A 21,325-nucleotide genomic window follows, 5' to 3' on the forward strand; every position below is an offset into this window, starting at 1 on the left:
CAGTGGGACTCTCCCAGGGCATCCCTAAGCACTTGTTTGTCTCCTAGTGCTGGTTTTCCAAAGCTCTTCTGTGCCTCCACCTTGATGGTCTGATATCTGCTGGGAACAGGCCCAAGCTTTGGCTCACTGGCTCATCTCAGTCCAGGGCTTACGAGGCTTTGGACAACCAGAGTGGGCATTTCTTTGAGGTGATGTGGAGTTGATTGCTGAACTACAAGGGCATCTTTGGATAACTCGGTGCATACAAACTGCTTTGTTTATTAAGACTAAAAATCAGTTCATGTTGTACAGTCTGGGAACGAGGCCAAACTTCAGGCAGGACCTCGGCATTTATGACAATAACAAAGGCACAGTGGAAAAGTCCAGTTAATGAGGAAGGCACCCCTGAAGAATTTCCCAAAGGGCCAAGGGGTTATAATAATACACTACAAATAGTATGATCCTTCCTAAGACTACCTCTTATACTAGGGTTCTGCACAAATAACACCAGCCCTGGGGAACTATGCAATTTTCTCCTGAAACCCTGAGGATCAGATGAGAAATGTGTGTAGCTCTGAGTTCCTATATTCTGGAGGATGCTGGGGCAACAAGGACCTCAGGTCAGATCACAGAGGTGTCCTCCTCCAACATTCCTGGGTTTTCCTGGTCTTTAGCCCATTCTCATTCAGGGGAGGCTGATAAACCTAAATTTAGACAAACCCACACTACCTGGCTTTATGATTTTTGTTTGTTGAGTGGTTTTTCTTTGGGAATAAAGGTGTTGAGAAGAGAGAATAGCGGAGAAGTTGGCAAAGATGGAAGGAAACCTGTCTACATGGAATAGGGGAAGAGAGAGGCTTCAATAGCATTTTCTATCATTAAAACATAATTCAGTTCAGTTTAGTCACTCAGTTGTGTCTGACTCTTTGTGACCCCCTGAACCGCAGCACACCAGGCCTCCCTGTTCATCACCAACTCCCTAAGTCTACCGAAACCCATGTCCAAAGTCGGTGATGCCATCCAGCCATCTCATCCTCTGTCATCCCCTTCTCCTCCTGCCCCCAATCCCTCCCAGCATCAGTCTTTTCCAATTAGTCAACTCTTCACATGAGGTGGCCAAAGTATTGAAGTTTCAGCTTTAGCATCGGTCCTTCCAATGAACACCCAGGACTGATCTCCTTTAGGATGGACTGGTTGGATCTCCTTGCAGTCCAACCAGTCCAAGGGACTCTCAAGAGTCTTCTCCAACACCACAGTTCAAAAGCATCAATTCTTTGGGCCACATTTTGCCCCTGCACTTGCCCTCTGCAATGGCCCAAACTCTGAGGAGTGTGCTTCTCTCTGAATCGGAATAAATCCACTTCTTACCTATCAACTTTGTCTCTCATTGAATTCTTTCTGTGATAAGGCATCAAGAACCTGAGCTTCATTAGGTTTCAAAACCAGGTACCATGGGTTTTGGCTGTGTTTGAGTCCCGGCCACATGGGTTCAAGTCCCAAGCAGGGTTTTGACTGGGTTCCAGTTCCAGCCATGTGGGTTCCATTTCCAATCTGAGGTAAACAGTTTCAGTGGCACCCCTCAGGCTTCTAGGAAACGTGATGGTTCCATACCTGAAGCAAAGCCCTCAACAGCCTGTGGTTTAGCTCCTTGAAGGCTGATAGGATGAGTCGTGCTCACCTCTGTGTACTTCACCCCTGTGCCAGGAGCAGAGTAATCCCTCAAAAATTGTTGTCCTCAGAAATTTCATCTGTAATAATACTTTTAAAATTGTAATAATAGTTGGGGGTCTGAAATAAATGCATGAATAAATAAATAAGTTTGCGATGACTCAGAGAAATCCTCTACCAGAAAAACGTTCACACTTACCATTTGCCTAGCAATGTTTCAGGCATGGGGTAGTAGGTAAGGGGGATACAGAGGCATTAATTTGCACCAAACATTGTTCTCTAGCCACTGTCCTCCATTACAACTCAAATACCCAGGGAAGACAACATATATTAATTTATAACATGTCAAAATGAAAAGTATATCCTTCCTATGAGAAAGATCTTGGAAACGAGAAAGCACCAGGCAGACATGGGGAGTAAGATCTGGGGAAGGAAACTTGAAAGCAGGAAATGGGGCATAGTCCACACATAGTCCACACATAACTAGCTTCAGTTGAAAGCACTTCACTTATTATTAGCATATACAGTAACTGAGGGAGGGGCTTATCACAACCTACAGTGCTAATCACATTGTACCCCCTCTACTCTGTGAATCCAAACTGGATTTCGCATGTGTGACTAAGCCCCACCATTTCCCTGAAAATACCACTGAAATATGCCATGCTTCTGTTGCAAAATTACATGAGATACTTTCTACATACGCCTTCTTACTCATTACAGACACATTATTGTAAAGAACAATGACAGGAACTATTGTAAAGGAGAAGGCAAGAACAGCAGGAAAGGGAAGGAGGAAGGCAGACATGCTGTATAAAGAAGAATTACACATGGAATTACCAAACCTCCAACTTCATATGCAGAGATTAAGAAAGAGCCTTTGGAAACATACGCATTACCATATGTAAAATAGATAGTCAATGAGAATTTGCTGTGTGACTCAGGAAACTCAAACAGGGGCCTTGTAACAACCTAGAGAGAGGTGGGAGAGAGGTTCAAGAGGGAGGGGACGTAGGTATATCTATGGCTGATTCATGTGGATGTCTGGCAGACACCAACACAATACCATAAAGCAATTATCCTTCAATTAAAAATAATTTTTTTAAAAAAAAAAAAAAGCCTCCTTGCAAACCTTGTTTTGGATGTCAAGAGTTCTTGGAGACATTTTCCCTTCAAATCTAAATCATATTCACCATAAAGCCACAACCATCCAAGTAGTAAGGACTTGGGCAAATACCAAGTGTCCCAAGAGATAATCGAGTACTAGGAAAATTGGAATCCTGAATCTGGAAGGTGAGTCTACATTTTACCAACTAAGTGACCTTGAAAAAAATCTTAAAACCTCCAATTGTCAGTTTTCCCATCTGTAAATTATGTGTAGTAATATTTACCTTGCACAACCAGGAAGATCATATGAGATAATGTGTATGAAAGCACTAGCACTGTGCTTCCTAATTAAATGCATTTTTCTTCCTAATTTGCTTTTGCCAAAACCTTCAGGGCACGTCTAACAGATATAAGAATAGAGGATCTGTCCAGTGTTTCTGAAACTCAAAGTGTGTATATGAATCATTTGAGGCTTTTGTTCAAATGCAGATTCTGATTCAGTAGTCTCATGATGCAGGCCAAGATTCTGAATTTCTAACAAGCTCTAGAGGAGGAGATGATGATGAGTAGAAGACTGCTCTTCAAGAAGCAGAGTACTAAAGAGCCTGTAAGTTTTGATAGGCACAAAACTTCGTAATATAAGAAAGGGTCCATGTATTTTTTCAAAGGGCTGTGTAAATAATTTAGTGAAATATAAATCCAAAAAAGTCCCATCTGTCAACTATAGATTACGAACCTCGAGTTAATACTTGATTTCACCATGAGACTATGGACCCAAATCAACATTAGAGCTAAAACGCTGAAATGCCTTAAACTAGGGCTTAGACCACAGAAAGAAAATGTCCTTTTGACTCAGCTGCAGATATTTTTTTGGATTTATCCTTCAATCCTTAGAAAAATACATTGGATGAAAATAAAAATGAGAGATACTTCATGCATTTTCAATTAAAGCTCAAGCAAATAAAAAGACCAGGTCAAGCATTAAGTTGGAGGCCAGGGGAGAAAGACTATGGCAGAAATTCCACAGAAATTTGCAGGAAGAGAAAGGGAGAGGAACAGGAGGAACCCTTTTTTAAAAATTATAAAATGCAAGAAAACTAACCCTCTGCATAGAAAATAACATATAGAGACTGACTAGATTCAAAAATTAATCATTATTTGTTAATAAAGCATAAGTTCAGAACTATTCCTAGTGTCAAAACACTTTAAGTATTCAGATTTAATAAATACATGTAAAATTCACATTTGAATTAAATAAACAAAAAGAAATCCAACTGCCTTTCATAATCAAAACATTCAATTCCAGAATAACCTAGAACATCTGAATGACTACATCATCTTCTCCCAACAGTTTAGGTTTAGATGGACTTGAAGGGGATTGGTAATTGCCTTTTTGTGTAGCAAATGGTTCCTCAAATTCAGACAAGGATTAGGTTTCCAAATCAAGTTAGCCCATTTTTATACTATATAAACGTAACATGATATTTTATCACTTTCATATTTTTCAAAAGATATTTATTACTAACATCAGTTCAGTTGCTCAGTTTTGTCCGACTCTTACGACCCCAAGAACCACAGCACGCCAGGCCTCCCTGTCCATCACCAACTCCTGGAGTCCACCCAAACCCATGTCCATTGAGTCGGTGATGCCATCCAACCATCTCATCCTCTGTCGTCCCCTTCTCCTCCTGCCCTCAATCTTTCCCAGCATCAGGGTCTTTTCCAATGAGGCAGCTCTTCGCATCAGGTGGCCAAAGTATTGGAGTTTCAGCTTCAACATCAGTCCTTCCAATGAACACCCAGGACTGATTTCCTTTAGGATGGACTGGTTGGATCTCCTTGCAGTCCAAGGGACTCTCAAGAGTCTTCTCCAACACCACAGTTAAAAAGCATCAATTCTTTGGTGCTCAGCTTTCTTTATAGTCCAATTCTCACACCCATACATGACTACTGGAAAAACTATAGACTTGACTAGACAGACCTTTATGACAAAGGAATGTCTCTGCTTTTTAATATGCTGTCTATGTTGGTCATAACTTTCCTTCCAAGGAGTATGCATCTTTTAATTTCATGGTTGCAGTCACCATCTGCAGTGATTTTGGAGCCCCCCAAAATAAAGTGAACCACTGTTTCCACTGTTTCTCCATCTATTTGCCATCAAGTGATGGGACCAGATGCCATGATCTTAGTTTTCTGAATATTGAGCTTTTTAAGCCAATTTTTTCACTCTCCTCTTTCACTCTCATCAAGAAGCTCTTTAGTTCTTCACTTTCTGCCATAACGGTGATGTCATCTGCATATCTGAGGTTATTGATATTTCTCCCAGCAGTCTTGATTCCATCCTGTGCTTCTTCCAGCCCAGCATTTCTTATGATGTACTCTGCATAAAAGTTAAATAAACAGGGTGACAATATACAGCCTTGACGTACTCCTTTTCCTATTTGGAACCAGTCTGTTGTTCCATGTCCAGTTCTAACTGTTGCTTCCTGACCTGTTTCTCAAGAGGAAGGTCAGGTGGTCTGGTATTCCCATCTCTTGAAGAATTTTCCACAGTTTATTGTGATCCATACAGTCAAAGGCTTTGGCATAGTCAATAAAGCAGAAATAGATGTTTTTCTGGAACTCTCGTGCTTTTTCAATGATCCAATGGATGTTGGCAATTTGATCTCTGGTTCCTCTGCCTTTTCTAAAACCAGTTTGAACATCTAGAAGTTCACGGTTCACATATTGCTGAAACCTGGCTTGGAGAATTACTAACATAAACATATTTTTAAAAGATTCATCTCTTCTTAGAAAATTATCTTCTTTACCCACATATAATGAAAATGTTAACTGTGAATCTGTTTGTGTCCTCAGCCCCTCAGTCATGTTCTACTCTTTGCAACCCTATGGACAGTAGCCCGCCAGGCTCCTCTGTCCTTGAGGTTCTCCAAGCAAGAATACTAGAGTGGGTTACCATTTCCTCCTCCAAGGGATTTTCCTGACCCCGGGATCAAACCCATGTCTCCTGCATCTCCTGCATTGGCAGGTGGATTCTTTACCACTGAAGAAGTCCCAATTGTAGTCTGCTGCTGCTGCTAAGTCGCTTCAGTCGTGTCCGACTCTGTGCGACCCTGTAGACGGCAGCCCACCAGGCTCCCCCGCCCCTGGGATTCTCCAGGCAAGAACACTGGAGTGGGTTGCCATTTCCTTCTCCAATGCATGAAAGTGAAAGTGAAATTGAAGTCTCTCAGTCGTGTCCGACTCTTCAGGACCCTGTGGACTGCAGCCCACCAGGCTCCTCCATCCATGGGATTTTCCAGGCAAGAGTGCTGGAGTAGGGTGCCATTGCCTTCTCCAATTGTAGTCTAATACCATTTAATTTTATACTTAATATTACGATGTGTTATGCTATTATTTTTTTTATATAAGATAAAGTTAAAATCTCAAGGTGACCACAAATCCCTGAGGAGCTAAGATCCTATCTTATACTTCTATAAATCTCTAAAGGATTTAATGAAATGATAAAAATTACTAATTACTCAACATAAGTCTGATAAACCCAATTTTCAAAATGCAAAATAGTATGTCAAGGGAAAGCAATTCCATTTATCAGAACAAACATGAGCTAGTAATAAGTGTTAGCAATTCACAACACAAACAAGTAATTTCCAGTATATAACTTAGAGAAGTACATTTGCCAAAGAAAGATAGGTTCTAGCATAAGTACAGATTTTTCACATTTTTAGCATAACATCTTTGTGTGGTTCATTAACATTTCCACATCAAAGAGTGAGGGAGAAGGAAAAAAAAATCAAACATTTCTTTACCTTATTTTTCTCACCTAGAAAAGTCTGAACAATGCTTTCTCTGCAAAACATTATGAAGTTCAGTCTATTGTGCTTCTAATCTCAAGAATGTCTTGCTTATAACAATGGTGTTTTTGCAGAATTTGGCATACAAGAGTGTTTAAAATATTGCAGTATAGGACTATGTGGTTTGCAAGAATCATAGAAACATGATTTGGAAAACAATCTTCAAAGTTCAATTATTCATTCCAACCTTCTGCTTCCATATAAGTTATCTAAACCAGCACTATAATAGATTTAATATCTTTAAAGGCTTTCTGCTAATTAAGACAGAGAGCAATAATGTAGCACAATTAAACAAAAATTGGGTTGGCAGCCAGGAGAGCTAATTATAGAAACTGGAAACTAGCTAAGGCAACAAGACATAATGATTATGGCCCAATGGCAACCTGTTGGAAGGCATCTAGTGAAAAGGCACTGGCTCTGTCCTCAACTGTGTTGTGCTCAGTATTTTACTTAAGAACTTACATCAGGGATTCTTGAACTCAATGGACATGAACTTGAGCAAACTCTGGGAGATAGTGGAAGACAGGGAAGCCTGGCGTGCTGTAGTCTATGGGGTCGCAAAGAATCGGACACAACTTAGCAACTGAATAACAACATCAGTAATTCTTAACCTGCTTGCTCATTAGAAACACATGGGTGGATTTCTTTTTTTAATATCACTGCATAGACTCCATCCCCCAGAGCCTCTGACTTGATTGGCCTATAGGCTTATATATCAGTGAAAATGAAGAAGGCATGCTCATAAGTCCACATGTGACACAGGACAGGAAGGTCTGTTCTACAACAAGCAAGATGCAGAGATAAATGTGGCACAGTCCTGATCACTAATAATGAAAATGAGGTTAATATGAGATTAATAGGCACCAACAATCACCGAAAACTAGTGCCAGCTTTGGTTGCAGTAATAATGCTTCCACTTCAAGCTGGTCAAATACCTTTTAGAATATTGCTTGACTTTGGAGCAACCCACTGTAAGAAATGATAGCAAAGTTGAAGCTCTTTGAAAAGAAAGGGAATTGGAGATGATTCTGGAGACAAGTCTACTTAGTGAGCCAAATATCAGAAAGGTTGTCATGGGAAACAGGAGATGCATTTGCTCTGCTTTGGCCTCAGAAGAAAAGCTAACCCAAAGGATAACAGAGCAAAGAAGATCACTTTGCGTCAATCAGTAGACAAACTGTCTAATGGTCAAAGCTATACAAAGACAGAAAAGGCCCTTTTAAGAGAGGGATACAAACAGACTGGATGTGCCGTCAGTGAAAATTCTGTAGAAGTTGATGGAAAAGCTTTAAAGGATAATTCTACACTGAGATTCTGTGATGAACTTCAGCTATCTTCCTTACTGTACCAACCAGGTTTTCTCATCTGAATAAAATAACTCCTCTTCCGTGCATTTTCAGACTACTGGTGCAGAATGATGTCACCAACTGCAACATATATACATTGTACCTGGACAGGCCACAGCTATAATGAGGTGACCTTGAGTCACAGCAAACTTTACAACCAAAGAGTACACATGAAAACCAGAACAACCAGCGCTGCCAGAAATGTCACATCAGGATATCAGCAGGTAGAAATTTACATCACCAATCTAGATATAAGAATCTGCTGTTCTCTGCTCCAAAGAACAGTGTTTCACCATTCAAGCCAGATAATTCTTACAAAGACATACACACATTCTTATAGCTACAACATTCCCTACATGCACATAAATACACAACACACAAATATTTATATATATGGCTCCTTATCAATTCTTAGTATCATTTTTAAGTGATCTCCAGGTCTAACTTTAATGCCTAAATAGTTTACTTTTGTAAGAAACTGCATATAGAATGTCAGATATAAAACTCACTAGTAATCTAGTACTGGTTTTATAATAGTAGACATGAATTTGAGACTAAACTGTTAACACAAATGATTTGATTAATCTTTCAACTACAAAATATAAAATGTGATAGTTATTAACTTTTAATAATATGAATCACAGAAACAAACTGTTTGGTCCAGTAAAGAAAATTATAAAACCGGGTTAAAAACCACCTTGAGACTGTTGGGTTGGTGGTTTTTCCGTTAGCCCCTCAACTGTTACTGAACTTGCCCAATATTATCCACATGATTGATTTATGGATTACCTTCATAAACCACTGGCCAACAAAGGAAACTGCAGTTGTAGTTCTTGCTTCACACAGGAGGTTACTTTCCTTCCTGCTCCATCTTTTCATTTCTCAGCCTTAGCTTAATCTAGTCCACCAGAGCTAGGCTACAACAGAGCTCCAAAATTCAAACATCAAAATTAGCTTATTTTAACTCTTTTAATTCCAATTACATATTGTTTGAAAACTATTTAAAATTTTATATCATTGCAATGAATGAAGTAAAAGCAAAATAAACAAATGAAGCTAATTACGTGGCTTTACTAGAAACTTACTTCGTAGAGCAGACGGAACAGAACTAACTTATGAGGATGCTGAAATTATCTCACTCAAACCTGGAAGAAGTAAAAAGCAAACTCTTCAAAGTTCTAGAACTTAACTGGATTTTTAAATTTTCTTAATGTACCATTTTAGAACATTTAGAAATAGGAATTCAGAGGCTAAAACAAAAGGTTAAAACAGATCAACCAAATTAAGGAAACAAAACAAAACAAAAAATCAGACAAACGTTTAGCCAAATAACAGTATTTAAATAAGTCAGATGTCAAAATGATGACATATTTATACTTTCAAAGTCTTGAATCTATAATGAAAATGAATTTGAGGGATATCCAAAAATTATCTTTTCTCCTACAAGTATTTATAAAACCTCTGTCATGTAGAACACAGAATAATGGACACAGATATTAACAGCACACAAAACAGAAAGCGTTTCAATGTTTGCTAAAAAGTCACTGCTACTATAGTAACTCCCCAATACAAAAAAACGCAACAACCAACAACCAGAAAAGACAGCAAATGCAAGTTACTGGCACTTTCCACAACCAATTCCAACTTGTCACAGTGCCTGGCATCATCCATACTTTTTGGTTGGTACATAAATTGCTTTAATCATCAGGCTTCTTGGTGAGCATCTACAGCATGTTGGCAGTACAACTACGCTGCTCATGAAAAAAAGAAGAGAAAACCAAATTTTCCCAGGATTAAAACAGGACTAGGATGTGTCCCAACATGTAGATATCCCGAGTCTTCCAAAGAAAATGTTTAAAGTTTTACCTTCCCATGGCTTTCTGTACCTAGTCAAAATGTGAGAAAACTGACTCAAAAATCCTTCACTGCATTTCAGTGAGTCTGAAAGCTTAATACTATTTCTCTTTTTATTGCTTATTATTAACTGAGTAAGACCTTCTTTTCTGCATGTTTTTTCCCTTGCCCTCTGACTTCCAAAAAAATTAAACTGCTTTCTTCAGGTCCACCAACTGCTTCCATGTGATGTAAAGATATTCTGCTTCAACTTCTACGTTCATGAGCACCTAGCTTCAGATATGGTTACGCACCACCCTGTACCCCACCCCACCCCAGCTTTCATCTCCCCCTTTCCCTGTTTTCCTCAGCACTCCCCTCTCTAACTGAGTGGGAGTTTCTATCCCTACACCTTTCAGCCACCACTCGTTAACAAGTTCTGTTTTTCTTCTAACTTGAAGTGCCTTCTTCCAATGGATATCCTTAATCTACTACTCTAACCCCACCCAAATTACATTCCCTATTAACCTGGGCATTTCCATTTGATTGTCAAACCTATTTAATCCAGAGGGCTACTAAAATCCTCACTTTGTGACTCCTCAGCCCCTTGAGAGCCTATTACCTCATATTTGAATTATTTTTTTAAACAGTCAGGTCTCACCTACCTGAACTATAATTTCCCATGACCCATCCCCACCACCAATTAGATCAGTTTTGAGGATTTTGCTCCCATTTCTAACAAGTGGTGGTACATATAAACAAACATATAAACAAACAAGTCTCAAGTCATTTCCCATTTCCTCTGTTAACACTTCGTCAAACATCTTCACTCACACTGAGCCTTCATTTCCCTAACACAGGCCACATCACACAATTAGAATTTAGCATTACCTTTTGATTATTACCTATTATCAAATTCATTCTTATGTGCTGGTCTTCTCTACTTGAATAGATTACACACACTCCTTGAAAGTGGAAAGCAGAATCTATACCCCCTTTATAAATAACCCCAGCACTTCCCTGGTGGCTCAGACAGTAAGGAATCCGCCTGCAATGCAGGAGACCCGAGTTCTATCTCTGGGTTGGGAAGATTCCCTGGAGAAGGTAATGGCAACCCACTCCAGTATTCTTGCTTGGGAAATCCCATGGAAAGAGGAGCCTGGCAGGCTACAGTCCAATGGGGTTTCAAAGCAGAATATCTTTAAATTACATGGAAGCAGCTGGTGGACCTGAAGAAAGCAGTTTAATTTTTTTGGAAGAAAGCAGTTTAAATTTTTTGGACATGACTGAGCGACAAACATTTTCACTTTCAGCACTCAACACATTGCCAGTTTTAGCAACAGGGTCTTCTAGCATGCAGTTTGGGGCCCACCTAAAAATACTCTACACATTTCAGTTTCCTCATGTATTTTTACTCCTTTCAGCTTCACCTTTTTCTCGTACATCTCCTCAGAACCTCTTTGGAAAGTAATTAAGTCAATGAACACATGTTGCTAGGTCTAGAGTAGGTACATTGTGAACATACTGAATTTTAAAAATCATTTTTATCTCTATTTTTTAAAAAAGGAGACAATGAAACATTAATTCACCCACACACAGGAATAGAAAGTTTTACTGTTATGTCAGTCTGGTCTCAGAGAAACACAGACATGTCATTACAATGTGGGCCTAAAGAGGTCCAGTGACTGTCCAAGTTCACACATCCAGAATGATGGTGGGCCACAATCTCTAACTCCACTCTTAACCACTTATTCTGAGTTAAAAGACAAGTGACTATGTAAACATACAAGTCCCAGTCAGTGGGTGGGAGGGAAATGGAAGGGGCTCATGCTGAAGGGCATCTTGGTGATGTCACTGTAGCACTGACCACTGAGCGTCCGCCATATTGTCACACTGAAGAAATACTTTTTGGAAAACCCAAATGGTCATTGTTTTACCAATCACAAAACTCATAAGAGCAACAAGAGCTTCCATTTAGTAACCATAATATCAACAAGCCATCTCAAGATTCTAAGAATAAATTACGGTGTTCAAATTGACATTTGGGGAAGGAAGGCCTCCTTTAAAAGCATCTGAAACTACTTGGCTAAACTTTCACCAACTTCAAGCCAGGACACTTCCTTTTAGCTCAGGGAAAAAACTCTTTAGAAACTTCCCATCTACCTTTGTGCAAGAAATATTTTCAGATAAAAGCTATAAAGTGTTCAGGTTTACTGGACTTGCTGAGTTGGAGGCAGGATAAGTTTCTCAGCACTCAGACAAGTTCCTCCCCCTTCTCAAATTCTGTTTGAGTTCAAGAGAATTGAACAGGGATATGTCTGTGCTGACATAAAGAAAAATAACAGGACACAATGGGAAGCAGTGTTTTCCAGTATTTATTTTTTAATAAAGTCAGAAAATAGCTATAATTAATCTAACACTTTTTCTGACATTTTGGACATCAACACATTCTAATACAATTACAGCTGTTTTCACTACTCCTACCGTTCACTCCGAACTCCTCCTAATAGGGATCGTGAGTGGCTGTCTGGCTCGTGCTTATGTTTTCCTAACGTTTTTAACATTAACATATTTTAATACAACTGTTCTCATTACTTCTATTATTCATTCCTATTATTAACCAAGAAAACTTTGAACTCCTTTCTAATGAGAAGAATAAGCCCAGCGCTTGGCTCACTCTTCCTCCACCCGGGTCCTGCTTTGTGTCACGCATCTTGGCAGTCTGAAGCCCACTTGCAGGTTTATGTTTTCCACCTTCCAGTTTTCACAATATCGTGTCTCATTTGCCAATTAATTTTACTGAGAATCATTAACCTTGTCTTTTGTTTGTATTCTAAACCCTTTATCTTTTAAAAGCACTTTTGGTCATTTTTTAAGACTGTTCTATGTTCTATAAATTGCTTTGAAGCTTAAGGGTTTGTTGATAAATTAACGTTTTTCTAGGTATTGCAATATCTTTTTTCAGCCTTCAAAGAGAAAAGTTTGCTTGGCCAGTCTTTGTGTTTGTGGAAATTATACCATTTATCTGTGCTTTGTGTAAATTTTTACCCCAAGTTCTCATCTACAAATGCTAAGGGTAGGATTTAAGGTCATTCTTAGCCTCACATTTGTAAAATTTTGTATCTCCTTTATCTACCTTTGTCTTCAGAGTATAAAAACTCCACCAGCAGGTATGTAATAAGAGAAGGAGAGGGAATTCAGAGGATTTGTTTGATGGGTTTTCTGTTGTTACTGTTTTTCAAGATTGATCAAATGAGCAGCAAGGTATCATGGAAATAAACAGGCATTCAATTTGACGAATCTAAATTAGGATTCTACCTATGAGCTGTGTGACTTCAGACAAATTACTAAATGGGACGCCACTTCATCTCATAGGGTTTTGTGGAAGATTAGCTATATGTGCAAAGCACCTGGTTCACAACTACACTCACAGTTTTAAGAATATGAGCCATTATCCAGCTCTGTGACCTTGAGTAAACCACCTGAGATCTCTGTGCATCAATGTCTTCATAATTAAAAGTGAGATAAGTAAAGTGCTCCCTTCATAGAGTTGTGAGATGAAATCAGTTTACTATAATAGAATGCTTAGAACCATGTAAGCACTTACATATGTGTAACCTATTATCATTATTAACACTAACTTTGTTACTGTCATCACAGTTAACCATACATCTGTCAATATCCATACTAAGAATATCAGGATTATTTCCTGAATTTATCAAATGCATTGCCCAGAGTATTAAGTACTAGCACTTTCATATGGCTTAGTTGGCAGGTTGGAGCGGGGTGTTCTCTACAATCATAGTCATTCACACTGTTAGTCTTCTTGCTTAGGTGCGTCTGCATCTCCATATTGCATTCCCTGCATAATTTATCAGCAGCTTCTATACCTTTAGTATCACAGACTTGCTAACTTTTTGACATGATATCTGCTGCAAAAAGTAACTTCAGCCAATTTCTCAGTGTCTTCCTAAGCCATTTTCACTGATATCTTACTTTACCCAGTACTTTATAGGAAATCTAAAATTGACTGTGCATACTTACCCACAAACATGTTAAAGAAAAAAATTCATAAAAAAGGTTTAGCCTAGGATGTGGTACATAGTACATATCCAACATATACTACCTAGTCTTACTGTTATCAAACATTTATATAAATTATTTCATTTAACCCTATGGTAGATAATCCTCTAAGGAAAATGCTCCATTTCACAGGTAAAATTAATGATATGCAGAAAAATAAATATATTGAAATCACAAGTTAGTAAATGAGAAAGAGAGTAAAAGATTCAAACTGTGGTTTATCTTATCCCGAAACACTCTCTCTACTACATTTGAGGAAGCTTCGCCATTTTTTCTTTCATATTTTTTATAATTTTCGGTTTATCCCCATCCCCTTTTCAGCCTTTAGGGAAGGATATTACTTCATCAATTATTAAGAGCATTCTTGCCGAGATCTGTTCAGTTCAGTTGCTCAGTCATGTCTGACTCTTTGCGACCCTAAGAATCACAGCATGCCAGCCCTCCCTGCCCATCACCAACTGCCATAGTCCACCCAAACCCATGTCCATTGAGTCGGTGATGCCATCCAACCATCTCATCCTCTGTCGTCCCCTTCTTTTCCTGCCCTCAATCTTTCCCAGAATCAAAGTCTTTTTCAATGAGTCAGCTCTTCACATCAGGTGGCCAAAGTTTTGGAGTTTCAGCTTCAACATCAGTCCCTCCAATGAACACCCAGGACTGATTTCCTTTAGGATGGACTGGTTGGATCTCCTTGCAGTCCAAGGGACTCTCAAGAGTCTTCCCCAACACCACAGTTCAAAAGCATCAATTCTTAGGTGCTCAGCTTTCTTCATAGTCCAACTCTCACATCCATACATGACTACTGGAAAAACCATAGTCTTGACCAGACGGACCTTTGTTGGCAAAGTAATGTCTCTGCTTTTTAATATGCTATCTAGGTTGGTCATAACTTTCCTTCCAAGGAGTAAGAGTCTTTTAATTCTGTGGCTGAAATCACCATCTGCAGTGATTTTGGAGCCCCAAAAAATAAAGTCAGCCACTGTTTCCCCATCTATTTCCCATGAAGTGATGGGACCAGATGCCATGATCTTAGTTTTCTGAATGTTAAGCTTTAAGCCAACTTTTTCACTCTCCTCTTTCACTTTCATCAAGAGGCTCTTTAGTTCCTCTTCACTTTCTGCCATAAGGGTGGTGTCATCTGCATATCTGAGGTTATTGATATTTCTCCCGGCAATCTTGATTCCAGCTTGTGCTTCTTCCAGCCCAGCATTTCTCATGATGTACTCTGCATATAAGTTAAATAAGCAGGGTGACAATATACAGCCTTGACATACTCCTTTTCCTAGTTGGAACCAATCTGTTGTTCCATGTCCAGTTCTAACTGTTGCTTACTGACCTGCAACACAGGTTTCTCAAGAGGCAGGTCAGGTGGTCTGGTATTCCCATCTCTTTCAGAATTTTCCATAGTTTATCATGATCCACACAGTCAAAGGCTTTGGCATAGTCAATAAAGCAGAAATAGATGTTTTTCTTGCTTTTTCAATGATCCAGTGGATGTTGGCAATTTGATCTCCGGTTCCTCTGCCTTTTCTAAAACCAGTTTGAACATCTGCAAGTTCACGGTTCACATATTGCTGAAGCCTGGCTTGGAGAATTTTAAGCATTACTTTACTAGCACCTGAGATCTGTACGTTTTTTTAAAAACCCATTTTCATTTGAGGTAATATCCTTTAAAGCCACACGAGACTGAGCGAAAGGCCTGTGGCTTCTGCCTTACCTAAAAGGATAGCTCACGTATGAAGTCCTTAAAAATCCTTAAAATCAGATAGATATAGATTCAAATACTATCTCTATAAAGAATAGCTCATGGGGTCACTTCTTGTTATTCTACTTTAATCCATACAATAAGTTTATGAAATCAGTACTCTTATTATCTGTAATTTTTATCTGAATAGACTGAGGCTGAGAAGAGTCCTACAGTTCATGTGTGGCCAGACATCCTATTGGGAGTTCCCAAATCAACACACCCTCAGCCAGGTCTGGTAGGGACCCTTGTTCACTCTAGGAGGGCCTGGCTTATCCCCTTTGAGCCATGGGAAGGATCATTAGACCCGGGACACTCATGCCCCTCTCTGCTCTGCAGCTTCCTTCTCTCAACTCTTGGTGTCATTATTGGTTTTCCTAGACCTTAATGGGCTTTGTTTTTTCCTTAGTATGTTTAAACTCAGAGATGAAGCTGCCTTATTCCATCTGCTGCAGCTGCAGAATATTGTTCTACTGCCTTGTCACTGTTAAGAAGACCAACAGAAAACACACACATCTGTGTGCTTCTGTTCAATATCATGCAAGCTCAAGAAAATAAAAACCTCTGTTATGACTGGCATATTATTATTAATAGTAAAAGAAAGATGAAGCAAGCATGGCAAATGGTTACTACCTGTTTAATCTGGGTAGTGGGCACACAGGTGATATATTATTTCCTGTACTTTTCTCTAAGTTTGAAATATTTTATAAATTAAGTAAAAATAACTATAAAGGACAGTATCATCTTACAAGTAACATAAAAAATACGGCTTTCCTTATACAGTCGCTACTCACAGAATGAAAATACTTCTTACATATTGGAAAAATAAGGATATAGCCAAATACGTAAATGCATGATTACCCAGTAGTAGATTACTGAACTTTTCCCCCGAGGTCTTAAAATATAGACTTCTACTCCTCTTATTTAGGATTTGGTGGTCAAGGCTTTCAAGGGTCATCTTCAAGAGTTAAGGAACTGGCTATAAAATGGATAGAAAGGCATGGGGCCAAGTCTAGTGATGACCAGCCAGGCTATATGACCAGATGGCAGGAGGCTGCACAGAGTGGAAATAATCACTGTGGAGAAAGTCATCCTCCCACTCCCACTCCAGGCTAGAAAGCACATTCATTAGCCTTCTGAGAGAGATTCCTTCTCTCATGGGGAGGCTTACTTTAACCAAGTTTATAAAATAAATGAATAAAATCAGAGTTGCCATATATTATTCTAATGAGAAATCTGTCATAGAGGCAGTGTGCTGTAGAGAATCTCCCTGTAGAGAATCACAAGTTTGGTAATTAGCACAGCATGAGAAGAGGAGTGGTTAGCTATCTCTGTTGGTATCGAGCTAGAGCCGTCCAATGTTTTCATCTACACATACGGAAATGACCTCCCAAAAGGAACCAAATACTAAAAATAATCCATTGGCCAAAATTCTCTCTCCTCTAGCTAGTTCCTGGATGGACACTGCTAAAGTTTGTCCCAAGAAACTCACATTGCTACATCTTAATAGTCATCAAACCCCTCTGTGAATTCAGACTCTGGTTAATGTGCTAGTAACTCAATCATACCAGGTCATATAGGCTGCATGTCAACTGCAGCATCAATTCTACCAATTATCTTTCTTAGAACTTATCTTAAAAGCCCATGTAGCAACTTAAGTTGAGTTAAGGAAAGAGGAGATTTTAATGAGAGTCAGACACAACTGAAGCAACTTAGCAGCAGCAGCATGACATAATTCACAGTGTTCACCAGTGTATCCCAAGTTTCTAGAATAGTGCCAGTCACTTAGTAGATGTTCAATAAATACTTATGTAAATGAAAAAAAAAAAAACTTGCTTAAAAAAAAAAAAAGGTACTTCAGGGACTTCCCTGGTGGTCCAGTAGCTAAGAATCCACCTGGCAATGCAGGGGACACAGGTTGGATCCCCAGTCAGGGAATTAAGATCCCACATGCCTTGGGGCAACCACTGAGCCTGAGCACCACAACTAGAGAGTCTGTGCACCTCAACAAAAGATCCTGCACGACGCAACAAAGAGCCTGTGTGCCCAATAAATACTTTTTTTAAAGTAGTTCAGTACAAGCTTAAAGCTCACACATTTTAAATAATAATTCTCACTGCTCACTTGATAAATACAATCATTCAGGTTGGGGAACTTTCTCCTACATACACTTTTCCACATTCAGCCTGAGTTGCTTAGAGAAAATCCCCAAATGTTATTCATCCCCCATCAGCCACTTTCACCACTTCTATCACAAAGTACTACCATAGAAGCCTGTTTTCATAGTATCCTTACATTATTCAAGTGCCCAATGGGCACCAGAATAAACTAAGCATCATTCTTAAGAAGATACTTCATCTTATTCCCATACCAATATGAATACCAATCATTCTTAATGTGTAAAAAAATAAGTGTATAAACATTACTAAAATCTAAATTTATTTTTAAAAATCTGAAACATATGGCACCTTGCTATTAAAATGGGCCAACAAAGTTTTTAGTGAAGTCAAAGTTCTAGAAGGTATGAATCCTACTATCTTAAGACCTACCCCAGGTTGTGTGTGGGATATGTGTTTTACTCACTTTGTACAGGAACTTCTCATTATATTCACGGTCATTGGCTTTTACTATCCGTTCCACTTCTAAAGAGAAAGAGAAATCAGGTAAGAAATTAAATTTTCAACCAAAAGAAACATACGACTCATTAAACTAACATCACATAGGTTACTTTGATTGTCATCAAGGTTGCAAGAATTCTTTCTTTTGAAATTTGAAGGGCATTGGTTTTTTTCCAGCCTAAATGTTGGAACATGTATCGGAAAAGTCCCCAAATGGAAAGCTGAAGTGTTTTTCATTGTCTTTCTAACGCCAGCCATAAAGCAAAACAGTATGTGTCGCCAATTTCTATATCCCTTTCACTCCATAAAGACCCTTTCTGTTAACTTCAGGTAGTTTCTAAAAAGTTTCTAAAAAAAGCTATGTCAAATGCCACACTGGAAAGGAAATTTTGTTTTGCTATAGAATTGTAAGACGTAATATAGCCAAATAAAACCATACTGAAGTGGCCAGTGAGGTCACTGACCTAATGGTTATGGAGCCAATGGTAAAATGTCTAAACAATCCATGCATAGTGAGAGGAACTTGACATCTTCAGGACACTGAGACCGGCCCTTAGCTGGAAATGGCCAAAAAAGTCAAATCTCTTCGGAAAGCAAATGCAGAATTCCAGCTCAAGGTAGCAACTTATGAAGATCTTGAAGTCATCTCCTCCCCATAGACACACCACATCAACAGCTATACCTGGAACAAGTTCCTCTGAAAAACACCTAAAAACTAGCTGGGTGATGCCCTTCACATCAGGCAAACAAGAGGGAAACCAATCAAAGCAGGTAGGAAAGTCTGAGACACAATCTCATCCCCACACAAAGGAGAAGGGAACTCAAAACCCAGAGCTTCAACCTGAGAAGCGAAGGGTTCATACCCCAACTTTCCAGATGAGTACCTGAGAGACAGCCTCCAAAGCATCTGCTTCAAAGACCAACAGGGCAGGACTACGGCAAACTGAAGCACAGCTCTTTAAAGTGCCTACAGGCAGACTCACCCACCCCAGGGCCCAGCACAGAAGCAGCCTTTTGAGAAGCACCAGAAAAAGACTCACATTCTAATTTTAAAACATTGGTCTTAGGGGCACGGACCTCTGGCATACTCCCCAGAGATGGCAGTTGGTGGATACAATCTCCCTGCTCTACCTCTGCCTTGCTAATGCAGATGGGTGCCATCTTTTATTTCTTCCTTTATTCTTTTTCTTTTTCTCCTTGTCTTCTTGTTTTCCTATTTCTATTTCCCCTTTTTATCTTTCAATAGGTGCTATCTTCGTACTCCGCCTCTACCACACTCCAGAGTTCTAGGATCCCCTGGAGGGGAAGTCCAAACACACTTGGTGCCCCAGTTTCTACATCTGATGACCCAGTTTTTTACAGCTGCCACCCAGGGAATACTCCTTGGCCACTTGGCTCTGAAAGCCACAGCCTTGTGTTCCTGGATCCTATGGAACTGTAAAAATCAAAGATTCTGTTCTTAGCAGACTACCATCCTCAGGGCACTGCACAGACAGCTGACTAAAACACATTCCCAGTCTTTCTGAGAAAGAGAACTACATAAAACCTTGGGCCTGTGGGGCAGGCTTCTGGTCTGGCACTCAGGGGACTATACACATGCTCCCAGGGAATAGAGGCCGAGGGACACAATCTTTGCATTCTCTCTCTACCTCACTCCAGCTCACCAAGATCTTCAGAAAGGAGCTTATCCCTTCTCTGGGGCCCAATTTTTCTGTCTACTGCCAGCGGACAGCTCTATATCACCTGAAAGTAAGTACAAATAACAAACTAATAGGACCACAAACCCAAAGATTATCATATTGCAGAAATTAAAATTTGTAAAGGGCAAAACAAGCCTTTGACTGTGTGGATCACAACAAACTGTGGGAAATTCTTAAAGAGATGGGAATACCAGACCCACCTTACCTGCCTCCTGAGAAATCTGTATGCAGGTCAGGAAGCAACAGTTAGAACTGGACATGGAACAACAGGCTGGTTCCAAATGGGAAAAGGAGTATGTCAAGGCTGTATATTGTCACCCTGCTTATTTAACTTATATGCAGAGTACATCATGAGAAATGCTGGGCTGGATAAAGCACAAGCTGGAACCAAGATTGCTGGGAGAAATATCAATAACCTCAGAAATGCAGACACCACCCTTATGGCAGAAACTGAAGAAGAACTAAAGAGCCTCTTGATGAAAGTGAAAGAGGAGAGTGAAAAAGTTGGCTTAAAACTTAACATTCAAAAAACTAAGATCATGGCATCTGGTCCCATCACTTCATGGGAAATAGATGGGGAAACAATGGAAACCATGAGAGACTTCATTTTGGGGGGCTCCAAAATCACTGCAGATGGTGACTGCAGCCATGAAATTAAAAGACGCTTGCTCCTTGGAAGAAAAGTTATGACCAACCTAGACAGCCTACTAGAAAGCAAAGACATTACTTTTCCAACAAAGGTCCATCTAGTCAAAGCTATGGTTTTTCCAGTAGTCATTAATGGATGTAAGAGTTGAACTATAAAGAAAGCTGAGTGCTAAAGAATTGATGCTTTTAAACTGTGGTGTTGAAGAAGACTCTCGAGGGTCTCTTGGACTGCAAGGAGATCCAACCAGTCCATCCTAAAGGAAATCAGTCCTGAATATTAATTGGAAAGACTGATGCTGAAGCTGAAACTCCAATATTTGACCACCAGATGCGAAGAGCTGACTCATTGGAAAAGACCCTGATGCTGGGAAAGATTGAAGGCAGGAGGAGATGAGGATGACAGAGGATGAGATGGTTGGATGGCATCACTGACTCAATGGACATGAGTTTGAGTAAACTCCAGGAGTTGGTGATGGACAGGGAGGCATGGCATGCTGCAGTCCATGGGGTTGCAAAGAGTCGGACATGACTGAGTGACTGAACTGAACTGAACTGAAAGGGCAAAACAAGACAGTGCCCCAGAAACACCAGCAGAGCATGTTTCTGTAGTAAGAGTAGCAAATTCCTACTCCATGTTTACTGAACTCAGAGTTGACAAAAGAGTAATAATGGTGGAGCAATGAAAGTGATGGAAGAAAGATGAGTCAAGTAACAAACAGATGTCAGTGTTGGACTCTCCTAGTAACTG

General features: G+C 39.6%; 1 protein-coding gene across 4 annotated transcripts in view; it reads right to left on the reverse strand.

Annotated features, from left to right (window-relative positions):
* ATP8B4 (ATPase phospholipid transporting 8B4 (putative)) overlaps positions 1-21,325 on the reverse strand; it is a 283,123-nt gene that overhangs the window by 222,132 nt on the left and 39,666 nt on the right. For all 4 annotated transcript variants that reach the window (XM_070377880.1, XM_070377879.1, XM_070377881.1 and 1 more), the window contains one exon: positions 18,195-18,253. In XM_070377880.1, the coding sequence (XP_070233981.1) occupies positions 18,195-18,253 (59 nt within the window). The remainder of the gene's footprint in view (positions 1-18,194; positions 18,254-21,325) is intronic.

The sequence above is a fragment of the Bos mutus genome, chromosome 10, assembly GCF_027580195.1.
Source record: "Bos mutus isolate GX-2022 chromosome 10, NWIPB_WYAK_1.1, whole genome shotgun sequence".
In the NCBI taxonomy this organism is placed as follows: domain Eukaryota; kingdom Metazoa; phylum Chordata; class Mammalia; order Artiodactyla; family Bovidae; genus Bos; species Bos mutus.